We start from the raw sequence: 14,964 nt of genomic DNA, 5'->3' as shown, positions 1-14,964 counted from the left end.
TATTCAAATTTTGTATGTTTCGTTGTAAAAATATAAATCAAATTTAATATGTAAGACAAATAAAATATTTAAAATATTAGCCAGGTTCTTGATTAAGTAAATCATGCGTGCTGTCAGTTTTCACTAGTTGAATTGGATTTTCTTCCGTTCGTATTATGGGTTCACCATCGAGTTTCTCTAAATTTGATAGACGCCGTGCCACCTCGAGTCTCCATTGCTCTACCTGCAAGATATAAGTATAAAATGCTAACATTTAAATTTTGCATACTTAGAAAATTTCTAATATAATATCTTCAATAATATTTAAATATATTTAAATATTATTTAACTTATATCATAAAATAAAATACATTTAATTGCTATAATCTATTTTATTATTGCAATATATCTCTAGAGTATATTTTAAAATATTTTAAAACGAGCAAGTTTTTCTTAAATTTATTATATAAAAAAATGTAAAATTATGTTCTACAATTTTACAAAGAATACACATTAATATGCTAGATACCTCGAGATTCTCGTATAACGGATTACCGACAAAAACTAGATCTCGAAGATTTGCAAGCTCTTGTAGCCTTGCAAATTCGTTCCATTCTCGCACCAAGTTGTTAGACATGTAAAGTACATGAAGATTTCTCATAGCCTGGATACCCTTCATCTTTTCAATGCAATTATAGGAAATCCAAAGTTCCTCGAGAGTGTCGCCTAAAGGTTCAAGACCGGCAAAACCTTTGATTAAATTACGACCTAATGACAGGATCTTTAAATTTTTCAGTGTTCCAACGCCTACAAACAAAAACATATTTAAAAAATTAATTTAAATTAATATAACATATAATATTCTATCACATCATTTTGCTATTCCTATTATTACTACATTATTATCAATATAATGCATCTCAAGCAGAATAACAAGTCATGATATCAAAATAACATCAAAATGATTAAAAGTTACTTTTCAATCAGTTATGAGTCATTTTAACGTCATTTCGATATTGCAACCTGCTGTTCTGATGCTTAGAATTATATCATAATTAAATATCATGCAGTACATTGTAACTATTATGAACAAAACAATTATAAAACGTATATTATGTACATACAAAATTACAAATAAAATTTAAAATATTGCGATAAATGCCATGACTTAAACAATCAAATAATTGTCGCTAAATTACGAAATTACACGATATAATGAATTTAACAGCACTAATTATTATCACGAAAACTAATAATAACAATTAAAGACATTAACTGGTGTTCTTGAACAGTCTTCGTAATGACGTGCAATAATCATATTTACATCTTGATGTGACGCTTTACTGAGACAGTTACACGTTTGGAAACACATGCATTATGCATCCGATGGTTGTCACGTACGAGTTTCAATATGCATAAACAGTTCTGATGCAACATCTAAATGTATTGCAATTTACATAAATGAATAATTGCTGATTAATCGATGCAAAACGGCAGAAACATAAAAAAAGTAATTTCAAGGATTTTTCAATTTTCACCTTTACAAATACATATATTTATTCTTCCAAAATTTGTAAGAAGACATAGATTACTTTCTAGTCGCGTGTAGTTAATATTACATAATTGCTTAGAAATAAAAACAATAATTATTTCAATAAGAAAATCATGCGTCGTGACATAAATTATCCAGACACTTAGAACTTTTTCGCAATTTCGTAATACGTTAAATTTTACCTGCAATCTTTTCAATCATATTTGTAGATAGCGAAAGCTTTTCACAATTCGCCAAAGATGCCAGCGCATTGTCCATCTTTTCTACTGGCGGCCATTGAAAGCTCAAATTTACTTCTGTCGCCGTTGCTGCGGTTTGTTGATTCTCCTCCTCCCAACGCCGTATAGCTTCTTTGCATGTAGTCGGCTTTGCAGATGCCATATGGATGAATCGCAATAATAATATATCTTTCCAACATCGATAAAGACTTCCAACAAATCTAACATTTTTTTTTATTTGTTACATATTTATCTTAAATAATGTAAAGTATCTGACAAAACGCATATATGTCACACGTCTTGTTGTGCTAATATTTTAATATAAATAATAGAAAGTATGATACGCTCAATGTATAAATGCAAAAACGTAATTAATAGCGCGGTAAAATATTTTCATTAGTTAATTACGTCATTGATTAAAGCAGCATCGTAGCAATAACTGCGCTAATTAACGCTGAAAATACGGTTCAATATCCCAGCTTAATTTCTTGGGAATCCTATTGTCAACGCTACGCCACATCAATTAGCAAAATTAAATATGTCATTAAGCAATGTATTAGAGACAATGCGTTCGCATGCGTTATAGCGAATCATGAACGAGTGGGAAAACCGCGTTTTATGATCGTCAAAGACAGCTCGCAGACACGTGCAGCTATTCTATATATATATATATACTACGTGCGTTAGTGTATTATTCTATTTTTTTATAAATGATCATAACTACCTTGTATATCAACAATGCGAAAATAGGAATGTTCAATTTCGCATTTTTTTATTCGCATTTATATGTTTATAAAATTAATGTATATGCATAAAAATCAGCGGTCGTCACTTTTCATTCTTCATCGCTGGTCCTTTTAAGTGCCATAGCCGTCCAGGTAGCACCTCGTGTCCCGATACTGCCATGTACACGTGCACCCGAGGTTACAAGAACCGAGCACTTGTTTTCCTTGGTTGCGTGGCAATCTGCCACGGCCAGAGGTTTGCAATATCTGGCACCAAGCAAAATAATCGATGCACAAAGCGCATGCGTCTGGAGCGAGTATTTGTTAACCAAGTGTCTCGATACTAATGATTTACGATAAATATTGGCTTGGAAAAGAAACAAATAGAATCCGAAAAAAAAACGCACGCCAGGCATGCGATCGATAAGCAATGACGTGAGTTGATTCCTACACGTGTTTAAGAAGCAATGTTAACAGCAATTGTCGGAACAATGAAAGCAGCTTGCGTATTGCTGGATATACGGATTAGTAGCTTTTTAATCGAATTTAGCAATTTGCAAAAACTGAAAAACGTATAGTATTAATGTTATTGTAAATTCTTAGAAAGATTTGCTGTCGTTTCTTCTTCGAAATAGATCGAAAGAAATTATTTATTTCAACTTTTTTTTTAAATTTAATTTTAAATAATTTAATTATTTTGATTTATAAATTTAAAATTTAAATATATATAAGTTTATTATATGGCAAATATTTTAAAACGCATGCATTATTGAATATATAAATGATATGATTCATGCATCATGTGAAAACTTTTACGTATTGTGGTCAAGCAAATAGAAAAAACTCCTGCCAATATCATAATGTCGGATTAAAGCAGAAATTTTTCTCAGCATTTTATTAACCAAGAGGACTGGCAGTATTGTCACGTCACGTATTACAGCGAGCAGACACAATGACACTTTAATAACTACGTTACATTCATAGCTTTCGGGAAATGCTAATGGCATGAATGAACAAGGAGATTCGTCGGCGACGTAACTTTAAATGCGTCTTTAATTATGAAGAGGAAACTTACTCACTTTGGCGTCTTAATGAGTACTAAGATAAGAACCGAGAAATTTATATTTGAAAGAAAAGTTACGCCGCCGCGAGAGCGTACAACGTAGCAATATCGCAGGTAACATGATGAATTAACAACAAATAAATGTATCGGTAATATATGTATAATAATAGATTATACACAGTGCCATACTCAATAGGGCTTACACTGAGTTAGCTTAAATTACAAAAATACGCAAAGGCACTTGGTAAAAATCTTCGGTTCCTCGGCCGAGAAATATTTCGGGATATATATAAATCCTTGAACTCAAAGTTCACACAGCGTGCTTTCGTCACAACTCGCATTCGACGCTAGGAATCGAATTAATTGCACGACGATGGTTATAACGACGACATAACGAAGAATGCCGGAAGAGACTTGTTGAGTTTTTATTTGAATCATCAAGAGAGTCAAAATACTTTTTTTTCGAAATATATATTCATGCAGCAACGAGAGAGAAAGGAAGTTCGTAATTTGCTACTCGTAATCCGAAACATTAATTTCTCGTATACGTTATAGTCTAGGGGACAATGAAACGTTCACACGAGAAGGATAAAGTTGCACGTCATTCGCGCTTTGTTCCCGTTCAATGTAGGTGTACAGTTCTTCTAAAGCGCTCACATTTTTACGCTACATTCGTATATAATTCGAATACACAGGCGTAGAGATCGCAGAAAATAGACAGCTTTTTATAGACACTCTCCTTAAAGATTCGAAAAGGATATCTCTCTTCAGAAGACTATATAGTTTCGGGAAGGTACGTAACGCCAACCGCATCCATTCACACTGCGCGCGAGGAAAAACCACGCAACATGATAGATTTCATTTTCATCGCGCGGCAGAATATTGTACACAAAAGTGCCGCGTGAACTATGGTACTATATCAATAACTGTATCACACATATCGGTATAAAATAACGGATTACAAAATAATTGGATAGAATATTCGGTATCAAGGAATTTACAGAGTCACCACCTGAAAAAAACCGCTAATTAAAAGTTACTTAACACGCGGCTGCGTAACAACTTTTAACGCATCTGGAATTAAAGTACGCAAATCGATGTAATTATATATCTACGTTGAAATATATTATAGATGATAAAAATTATGCACGCATGGGCGCGAAACGTACACGGATCCGCTCCAATAGCGTATAGGAAACATTTTAGCAACATATATATATATATATATATATATATATATATATATATGCAGCTCACACTATATATATTTTCTTCTAACCCTAACAAACACGTTAGATGGCAAAGTAACCTCATGACTTTTATGTACAACTTAATGTCAAGTAACATTAGCGTATTGCATCCAAGTTGGCCTTAAACACGATAGCGGACTGCGGAAAGCCCATTGGAACGCGAGAAATTAATGGCACTACACGCAGAAAAATAATTAGCCAATGAAGCTAAAATGTAGCTATGGCAGCTAAGATGTGCCGTTAAAATAGGGACAACTAATGTTGTTGCTGCCGAAGTGCAATTTATTAGTTATTAAAATGTAGGTGTTACAGCAAAAAATATTTGCTGCTAAAATCAAATGATATTTAGCCGAATCTACTATGCTATTTTATCTTCGCAATAGAATAATAATATTTGCAGTATATAGCTTATATGCTACAAAATATAAATGCTAAATGCGCTGTAGATGTGCATGCCACATTACAAAAACAATTACAAATCAAATTTTCGCACGTAGCTATAAACTTAGCTCTGTGTGCTAAATGTGTGCATGATAAGAGATTTAGATACGCCATCTTTTTAGCTGCCTGTACTAATATATGCTTTTAATTTCAGTTAATAAATTTTTCTGTCATAGTGAATGTTTTTTTATCTGTAATAGACAGAACTTAACAATGACAGTAATGACACTAAGGCGGAAGGTCTTATAGCTAAGTTTGATTCAGCTACTGAAATTTAGCTACTATTACTAAGTCATTTTTTTGCGTGTAGCGAGCCAATTGCTAGCCAATTTAGTGACGCACGAGAATAGCGACGGTATTTTGTTTGCACAACGATGTAACGCCGTCACGTGATAGAGTCGACACTCGTCAACGGGAGGATTAAAGGATGTACAACGTTGGGCATATTTATACAGAGCATGCTCGCACGAGTATGCGCTTATACGTATAAATTTCGTCTATACATATACCAAATAAAAAGATTAATCGGGCTTATCGTACGGTATAGGGTCGTAAATTTAACGGCGACTAGTTCGCGCCATGGTCCAGTTTGAAATCTTTTTCCTCTCGTCACGATATCAGTTTGAACTTTTGATTGTGTGCATTTATTATGGGCCGCTAGATTCAGCACCGCTCGTCGTCACATAAAGCTAAAAGTGCGCGACATGTAAGTACCCGTTTTGCTAGAGCTTCCTCTTTAGTGCCCGTTTCCATCAATAAAGATTAACTTTAATCTCAGTTTAACTCACTCTTCGTCTTTTTCTAATTCTTAGAACTGGAAAAAAATGAAGAGTAAGTTGAACCGAGATTAAAGTTAATCTACATTGGTTGAAATAGGTATAACATGTGTAGAATATTAACGAAGAGTGTGCGATCAGTTAAAATAAGCAGCGAGAAATTTAAGAGAATTTTTTAGTACGTTAATTTATCAATTCATCAATTTCGAATTATTTTTTCGAAAAAAAATTGCATATAAAAATTGTCACGAGTGGTTTGAATATCCAGCGTTACTTGAATAAAAATTAAATGAGTAATTTAATACGCGCCACTTAATCTTTCAAAAGAAAGGGGAACGAGGTTTGTGTCGAGAAAGTCGCTGAAAAGCAACGCTCGGTCGCACCTGGTACTGAAAGGGTTAATCGCTCACATTTCTCAGGAGGTAATTCTAGTTAAACGAGCGTGAAATCGAGCGACATTTTCTCCTCCCCCCAAACACCGTGCGCATTAATTTTCACTAATTGGCACTTTGTTAACCCGATGCTAATTGTATTCATTTTTGGTCCACGGACCAATTCGCCCTCTTCCTACAGGATTACGAAATACTCTCGTAAACACTATCAGTAGCGAAGACTTGACGTTCGATTTTCTAAGCTACGTACATATTGTTGACTCAAAGATGCATCCGCACATTCAGACTACATTCTCGCGATCCATTCCCGACGCGCGGAAAAGTTTCTTCTCGAGTTCTCGAATTCTAATAAAGTTCCCGTCGAGAAGGAAATTCCTCAAGTTATACTTACGTACTAATGAAACAGTAGTTGAGGAGTCCGATTGCGATTTTTTTTATCGCCATCAACTTAAAGTACGTGGAGATTCTCGCAGTTCTTGAATTTGCTATCCTCCTTGCCGAAAAGCCAGGTCAACATCTGCCTGGCTTTCATGCTGGCGCGCACGACGCCTCTGGATTTGTACCAATGGGCGCTACCCTCACTGCCACCGCGGTTCTCCTGGTTGGTCTGGACCACCTTTAAACGGATCTGGTTGAGTATGCCAACCAGAAGCTCGTCGACATTGTGATTGATGCCCACCGACACTTCGACGAATTTCGCGCGGTAGGTGCACGCCAAGCATTTTCCATCTACAAGGCACAGTCCCGAAATTCGGGATAAAGAATTACAATTGAAATAGAGAGAAAATTTTAAATTATTATTGTTTAACCTTCATTATTATAAAATCCTCTATTATCTCAAATATAAATATAATCATAGAAAATTGTTTTAAATTCTCATTTTTCAAAATAGAAGTCAAAAGATGAAAACTTAAAAATATGTTTCTTCAATCTAGAATTTGTTACCGTTTAATAATATAAAATATTCTATTTTGTATAACAATATATTCACATGCAAATTTTACATTCCTAAACAGATTAATTAACTGAAATAAGCGTCGCATACGACACACACAAACACATACAAGACGATCTTATTTTTATTTTAGAATTTGCCTGATGTACCATATCAAGTTAACTGAACGTTCAGTTTTATAAAGTGTCACAAAACCGCCTATCCATGAAAAAAACGTGTGTGCAAAAAAGAAAGATGTTCCGCCTCTTACCCTGGGGCGAAACCACTCTCGAACGAACCAAATCGACCTTGTTCCCGACCAGAATAGCCGGTCTGCCACGAAGAAGATCTTGATCGTGAAGTCGAGCGAGATATTCTTCAGCCCTTTGAAAGGACGCCTTGTCGATCACCGAATACATTACAACGAAGGCGTCTGGCAATGGCATTTTTTCCAATTCGGTCTGCATAAATCAGGTTTATTAAATTTTAAAAAATCAAAAGTTTATTTGCTTACTTCAAGAAAGTAGAATAAATAAACAAAAGTTTATCACTTATATAATGCTTTAACGCTTTATATAATAAATAAAGATTTCTCTTGAATAAATAAAGGAGATTCTATCTTCTTACCTTGAGATTCGTGATATTTAAGAATTTAAGCTCGCTTTCTTCACCATTCAGCATCACAAAAACGGATTGCTCATTTGGCACGTCTGGAATGAGAGTAAAAAATATGAAAGATGAATACCCTCGAAACTCTCAGAAAAGCATATTTTCATGGCGGATTTAACGTCCTAGATTATGTGAATACTCAAAGATAAAAATGATATAGATATAGCGAGCATAATATTGTTATAAAAAAATATTCCTTAAAAACCTCTGTATAGTATATTCCCCCCCCCCCCTCCAAAAAAAAAGTGTAGCAACTGAAATGCCTTATTTCTTTTTCCAATAAATAATTTAGTAATAGACATCCTGTTTCCCTTTCATTAAATTTTTATTAAATAACTAAATTAATTTTGATTTTATTTGTCTTGCCGAGCTTCTGGTGATATAATATATTATATAATATTACAGCGCACTATTGACTTAAATACTCTCTTCATATCCTGCAGCGTTTCACGCTTTCTTTTCAGTCGTAAAAAAAAAAAGTAAAACGGAAAGACAGAACTATATCACGATTCGCCAACTCATTTATCTCTTCCTGCCTTTTTCTCGTTCAAAATAAATGCGATGATAAAAAAAAACAATCAAAGCCGCAAATAAATCTGTTTCACGCGCGACCGAGAAACTACTAGAGCAAGAAAATGTTCTTGTAATTGACGCGAGCAAACGAGAGAGAGAGAGAGAGAGAGAGAGAGAGAGAGAGAAAGTCAACGTAATCTTATGAGTCTAAATGCGTCTACAAGCCGCCTGTCAAGAGCGAATTGCCGATTGATTTTAACCCGCTAACGAAATATCGTCCGTGACGTCAGAGAATCGTTCGGGTGTCGTTGTCCTAACCAATTTTTTTCGGCTGAACGGCTCTCACTTCTCTAGAGATGCAGTTCCGCAGCTGCCGACGGGTGTCATAAATAACGAACGCTTCTGCCAGCGCGGGCGCCAGAAGTACAGAGCAAGGAACGGTAGATATTACAATCATATAAATCTTTTCAAACTTATATTTCATTTTCTTATTTAAAAATTTTAAGAGCTAAACAGCAATTAAAATAAAATTATAAATTTATATACAATCGGATTATAAAAATTATATATATGTGTGTGTGTGTGTGTGTGTGTGTGTGTGTGTGTGTGTAGTAGTAGTAGTAGTAGTAGTAGTAGTAGTAGTAGTAGTAGTAGTAGTAGTAGTAGTTAGGAAAAAGAAGAAGTTTGATATATATGTTTTAATCCTCCTAATAAAATACATCTTCTTTGTTTGTGTTTCATATAACACGAAAATATAATCCAAACGTTGTAAAATAGTTATTATAAACAAATTATTTAATTATTAACAGAACTAGTTTGTTGTAAATTTTACTATTTTTAACAATCATTTTTACACTTGCACATTTTACATAAAATATCTAAGCTATTGTCTTTTCTACAATCATTTCGGTTTGTTTCCCTTCCTATGTGAAGCACTAGCTTATGCGTACATATATACGAACAGCATATATATGTATATGTAAAGTATGGAAAGCATACATTTTGTTTGCCCCGAATTAAGAGAACTTTAGATAATTATTTAGTTTTCATTGGATACATTGTGGGATATGTTATTATAACATTGCATCGTGTATGATATGGTAAAGATAGTATTTAAACAAAAAGAGAAAACTTTAATTAGATTCCGACGAATATGAAATATTTAACTCGCATCAGCTTGAGATACGTATTTCGCTGCCGTTTTCAGCAAACTCTATTCTCTTTCCTTTCTTTATTTCTATCTCGTATGCTTTAACGCACATTCGAAGCAACAATATATTAATATTTTATTAAATAAGACAAAAATATATTAATGATAATTAATAAATAAGCAACTTTTAAATTTGCATTTTTTCTGCAAATAGTACGTAGATGAACGGAATACATTCTATTCATTTAATTAATAAGTATCGATCTTTTTTTTAAAAGCAAAAGAAAATACTAAAAAAATAAAAGAAGGAAACACGTGATTGAGGAAGTAAAATATTTTTAATTTTTGCGTATAACATTTCTTTAAATAACATTTAAATAAAAATTGCTTTAAAAATAATCATTCACTATTCAAGGACATGTGATTGAAATTTTTATACCCTTCTAACGCTGCTGCAGCTTTGTCCTGCAACGCTGTTTTCACAGAATTCCGCGATAAATTTTGGAATTCGCGAGATATTCTTTGAAATATAACCGTAAATTTACAACGTTGTGCCTCGCATGCTTGGCAGTTGCCAGAAAATGGAGGTTAATGGTCAGACGCGGTAAAGTTGACGGATGTATACCTAGTTTCGCGAAAACACGAAAGAAAGAAAGACCGGAACAATCCATATCTCAATCGCTCGGACACGAAACGTAGCGTGAGTTAGTGAATGGGAAAGACGTTATCTGCAACACACTAGTTGCTTCTTCTATCTCGTATCCGGCCACAAAAAGTACCGAGAAGAAACGAACATTGTTTTATAAAGTCAGTAAAATTAAAAACCTACGAAAGCGAACTGATGTTTACGTAAATTCGTATATATGTACGTAAATTCAACATCACGTCGCAAAAAAGATTATAAAATTTCGAGGCAAATAATAATAACGCAAAATTGCAACAAAATTATTTGACGTAAAACGTAGTAATATTTATACATATTTTAACAAACATAATATTTTTTCGATGTATGTAATAGTTGTGACTTAAACGTTGCTTCTCGTTTTCGAAAGGCGTATTTTTCGCGCAATAATTACCTCAATAAAACTGCATGCGCGGAGGGCGTAACGCGATTAACGTTCAGGAACAAGTTCGATTGATGGCCGTGACGGGAATATCATGAATGCGAGAGGGGACTGACATTTTGGGGTTGCAAGATCGCTGAAACGCGAATAAATATCGTGGAAATTGGCAAAACGCATTCGTCAGCGCAAGCGCGCGCCGCAATTTTCATTCCTGGGTACAAATTATTGATCTTTCAGACGCTCAAAAAAATTTATATTCACGTTTTTAATTATCTTAACCGTATAAAAAATTTGCTTCTCGCGTTTGATCAATGAAAAATTCCCTCCTGTGTCTGCTCAACTTTTACAGATAATAATCGTTTGATACTGAATGTGCGGTCACGTTTCAGTTACGTGAAATTTAATAAAAAAAAAACATGTTTCACCGGAAAAATAATCAAACTTTATTTAATATAACAATATAACAAATTTTTACGTTTTTTCAATTCGTCACTGTAACAAGAGATTTCATCAATAAATATCACTGTTGCAACTTGATGCTTTAAGTAATTTAATTTGCATTAGTATTTCCTATAATCTCAATTGCTACACTGTTACTTTGTTTAAAATATTTAAGAAAAAACCATTTCGATTTTCGAAATGTTAATTTATGCCGCCTATTTATTTAACACCTGATGAAGTATCAGGCGTAATTATTAATAATCAGTAATTATAAATCTATTATTAACAATTAATTTGCAATTTATAAAGTATTAAAATGCAAATATAGAAATATTATTGATATATATATATATATATATATATATATATATATATACGAAGTTTATATATAGAGAGAATTCGAAAATATCACAAGTTGTCATTAACACATTCGCCGGATCTATCAATATTGCAACACTTGCAATTTCCGTCATAATTCACCGAAAACACAGCAACGTATTTTTGAAGAGATAGTGAGCTAAGAAAAAAAGAAGAAAGACAGAAGAAAGGTGGGGAGGAAGAGAGAATCGACGAAGGAGCGAGAGGGAGAACAGACGATGAACAGACGCGGGCTCTCTATGATGTACGCTTATAGCACGGAGCGGACGCAAAATTAACCGCGGCTATTTCCGAGCGGCTTGTTCCTGCGCTTTTCTTTTTTATACCTTCGTGGAAATCGTTTCGTTTGCTTTTCGAGGCGGACGTATTCCATCGACTCGCGCGCGCACACACACTCGAGAGACGCGAGCGTCGTTGCTCCCTTTTTCCACGTGAAGTCACGGAGCACGTCGCGGTTGTAGCGGGTCTGGCTGTACAAAATGCTTTGCGCGCATGAAGTAAAATATGTATCCGAATGATGTAGTAGAGCCATAAAGCTACGAAGGACGCAAATGCAAATTGTAGAGACTTAGGAAATTGTTATAGAGACTAAGCAAATTGACAATTTCGCGTAAAGAAAACGTGCGTCAAGACCAACTTGAGGAATTCTGCAATTTATTTTCTTTGTTTGAGACTTGTACTTGCGCTAAGTTGATTACAATGTACATTAAATTATTCCTATACTGCTTTACAGTAATTACAAAATTAATTAAAATAGAAAGCAGGAATTGCGCTGTTTTACAACGTGTAAAACGTATTCTTTTTTTGTAATACATTAATTTAATTCAATGTTATTTTCGATGTCTTATTATTAACAAAAAGATTTACCAGATTTTTACTTAAATTAGATCAATTCTAAGCATAAGTAAGAAAAGAGACAAATAAGAAATTATATAATATAATGTCACACATCTTATTAAATAAGTTTTAATATAATATTATATATCGTAATCTTTCTAAGTAATTAATTGAAGCATAGAAAAGAAACATTCAATAAAAAAATGAAGGGTAGTCCAATTAAATTTACATTTGAGATTACTTGCATCCGTTCTCTCCGCTCCTTCGCGCAACGAGTCGTCTCTTGGCCTCGATCCCGTTTTGCAGCAAAATTATCGCGCGAAACTTGACATCAGCCTAAATTCTTTTTACTCACATCGAGCCGGTGAATTTTTAATTCAATTTCGGTTAATCTTAATTCACACGATATGGAGTGTCACTGGAATAGAATCGCGTACATACCTACAGAAATTTTGAGCCTGACTGTAGGCGGACTAAAACTATTTTTGTCTCTATTTTCTCTGCCATTTGTCGTTTTAATTATACCGTGCCCTTTTGCTTATTTCATTTTCAAAGAATGTGGATTTTTACCACGTCCAACTATTTTGATAAAAATGTCAGGCATATTATGCATTTAAAAACTCTTATGCTGTTATATAAGATTATACTACTCTATTTGAAATGACTTTGCAGCGTATTAAAAAAATTATTTTGTCGCGTAAAATTATCTGCAATATGTATAAGAGAGATATAAAATAAAATTCTTGTGAAAACTCTGGTACTATTTGACATCTAAAAAGTAAGATTATTTTAAAATATTAAGATATTAAAAATTTTTTTATTATTATATAAAATTTGCGTATTTTGTTTATCAAAAACACTTTATGTAATATTTAAATATTAGTCAAGCATTTAAAACGTATTTTTTAAATAAATTGGAAAATATTTTTTACATTTAATTTGTTTTATTAATTTTTATATTTCTCTCTCATAGATAAAAAGATTTACACAATATAAACACTATGGAGATTTATGAAACGTATAAATTGGTAAGTAAACTCAATGAAAAATACAATTTTATATGAAGTCCAATTATTTCAACACAAATAGAAAAGTTTATTCTTCAAAATGCAATGTTTTCGACATTCTTAAAATTAATATATATCATATTTTAGGAGAGATCGTAAATTTTTAAGTCACTTTAGCGACATTTAAATATCAATTTTACTTTTTTATTGAAGTGAGAAATTTGTTCTATCAAAGTGTACAATATCCTTTTCTATTTTACAATCAAATGGCCTGAATATGATTATGGCAATCGTTAATCATCCCGCATAATGGTTTAATTGACCTTTTCGTTGATGAATCTTCCGCAGAAGGTTTGCCGTAAAGCTTTTTGCGTAATTGATCGTGGAACTGATTTCCGCTCCATTTTGCTTGAATTCTCTTTGCAAACCATCTTTTTTACCCCGACTGTTTGCAAAAGCAAATATACATGACATCGGAAAAAAAACTTTTGTACACGTCGTAAATAATGCTCACAAAACAAATAGATAGTAAATGGGAAACTTTTCTTGGAATAGTAATAAAAATTTTTCAGAAGCGGTCAACAAATTTATCAGCCACTTAATTCTAAAAAAATCTTTACTTTATAATAATCGCAACACCATAATTAATAATTATCAAAGACGTAATTCAGAACGTATAATACTGACGTAATAACATATTAACATAATTATATATATGTATTAATATAATTAATATGGATTTATTAGTCAGCTAATGACGTTATCAATTAATACATAATTAAAATAAACGACATACGCTTTTATCAATCCTAGATTCATTTATTGATGAAAACAGGGACAATGTAATGAATACTAATGTGTCTTAGATTGTATGATAAATTACAGAATGTCATACAATACAACTGTACCCGCAGCTAATGGGCGTAATTAGCTATTATGATGTCATTATGTGTCTGAGCTACAACGTAAACGTAATCCATACGTTCGTGCGCATGGACGGTTTATCGCTCTAAACACAATTATAATCTCAGTTCAAAATGTACTCGCAAATGCACTTTAAAATGCATGATAAACATGGAGCGCATGTCGCGCGAAACATGTTCCCTTATTATAAATCATACTCTCATCGAATAATTTACATTGCAACATCGAGGAATATTGTTTAAAGAATGATGATATGCGGTGATAAGCAAGAATAGATTCATCAACGTGCTAGCAATAACAGAATTCAATAAACGTACGCCATCATGTAGAGATAATTGTTTGTGTGTGAGCGTCATGTTTAAATTATTATTAATTAAATTACGGAGGCGTCAATAATAAGGGTAATTAACTGGAGAAAATTAATGGAATACATTTCCGTACGTATAATTAATAATGGACACACAAATTGTTTAATTTCTTCAGACGACATATTTTATTTTAAGAAAAATTGAGAGAAAAAGAGAGAGAAAGAGAGAAAAACTGTGTATAGCTAAAAAGCTGAATAATTACTCTAAAAAGGAAATTTCTAAAAAAAGAAAAATCAAGAGTCGTAGAGACGCTTATCTCTTGTAAGAAACAGTCGATTTTGTT

The 14,964-nt window shown here is 33.0% G+C and overlaps 2 protein-coding genes across 3 annotated transcripts in view; both read right to left on the bottom strand.

Moving 5' to 3' along the window:
* Window positions 1-7: 7 nt before the first annotated feature.
* Window positions 8-2,563, bottom strand: LOC105455812 (dynein light chain 1, axonemal-like). 2 transcript variants are annotated; one of them, XM_011699437.1, is made up of 4 exons: window positions 2,474-2,563; window positions 1,714-1,897; window positions 509-786; window positions 8-223 (listed from the first exon to the last, which is right to left on the bottom strand). In XM_011699437.1, the coding sequence occupies exons 2-4, from the start codon at window positions 1,787-1,789 to the stop codon at window positions 77-79; spliced, it is 501 nt and encodes a 166-aa protein (XP_011697739.1). In that variant the 5' UTR covers window positions 1,790-1,897; window positions 2,474-2,563; the 3' UTR covers window positions 8-76. The 2 variants fall into 2 exon arrangements, with proteins under 2 accessions (XP_011697739.1, XP_011697729.1); XM_011699427.1 differs by having other exon boundaries at window positions 1,714-1,970; window positions 2,474-2,557.
* Window positions 2,564-5,772: 3,209 nt separating this feature from the next.
* LOC105455805 (GTP-binding protein RAD) overlaps window positions 5,773-14,964 on the bottom strand; it is a 34,789-nt gene continuing 25,597 nt past the window's right edge. The window contains exons 4-6 of the mRNA XM_011699415.1: window positions 7,958-8,040; window positions 7,602-7,791; window positions 5,773-7,125 (exon numbers count right to left, since the gene is read on the bottom strand). Of these exons, the coding sequence (XP_011697717.1) occupies window positions 6,845-7,125; window positions 7,602-7,791; window positions 7,958-8,040 (554 nt within the window). The 3' untranslated portion in view covers window positions 5,773-6,844. The remainder of the gene's footprint in view (window positions 7,126-7,601; window positions 7,792-7,957; window positions 8,041-14,964) is intronic.

This window comes from Wasmannia auropunctata, unplaced genomic scaffold (assembly GCF_000956235.1).
Source record: "Wasmannia auropunctata unplaced genomic scaffold, wasmannia.A_1.0 LD336106.1, whole genome shotgun sequence".
Classification (NCBI taxonomy): Eukaryota; Metazoa; Arthropoda; class Insecta; order Hymenoptera; family Formicidae; genus Wasmannia; species Wasmannia auropunctata.
Note: the sequence above shows the minus strand (reverse complement) of the source record. Positions and strands in the feature narration are given on the sequence as shown.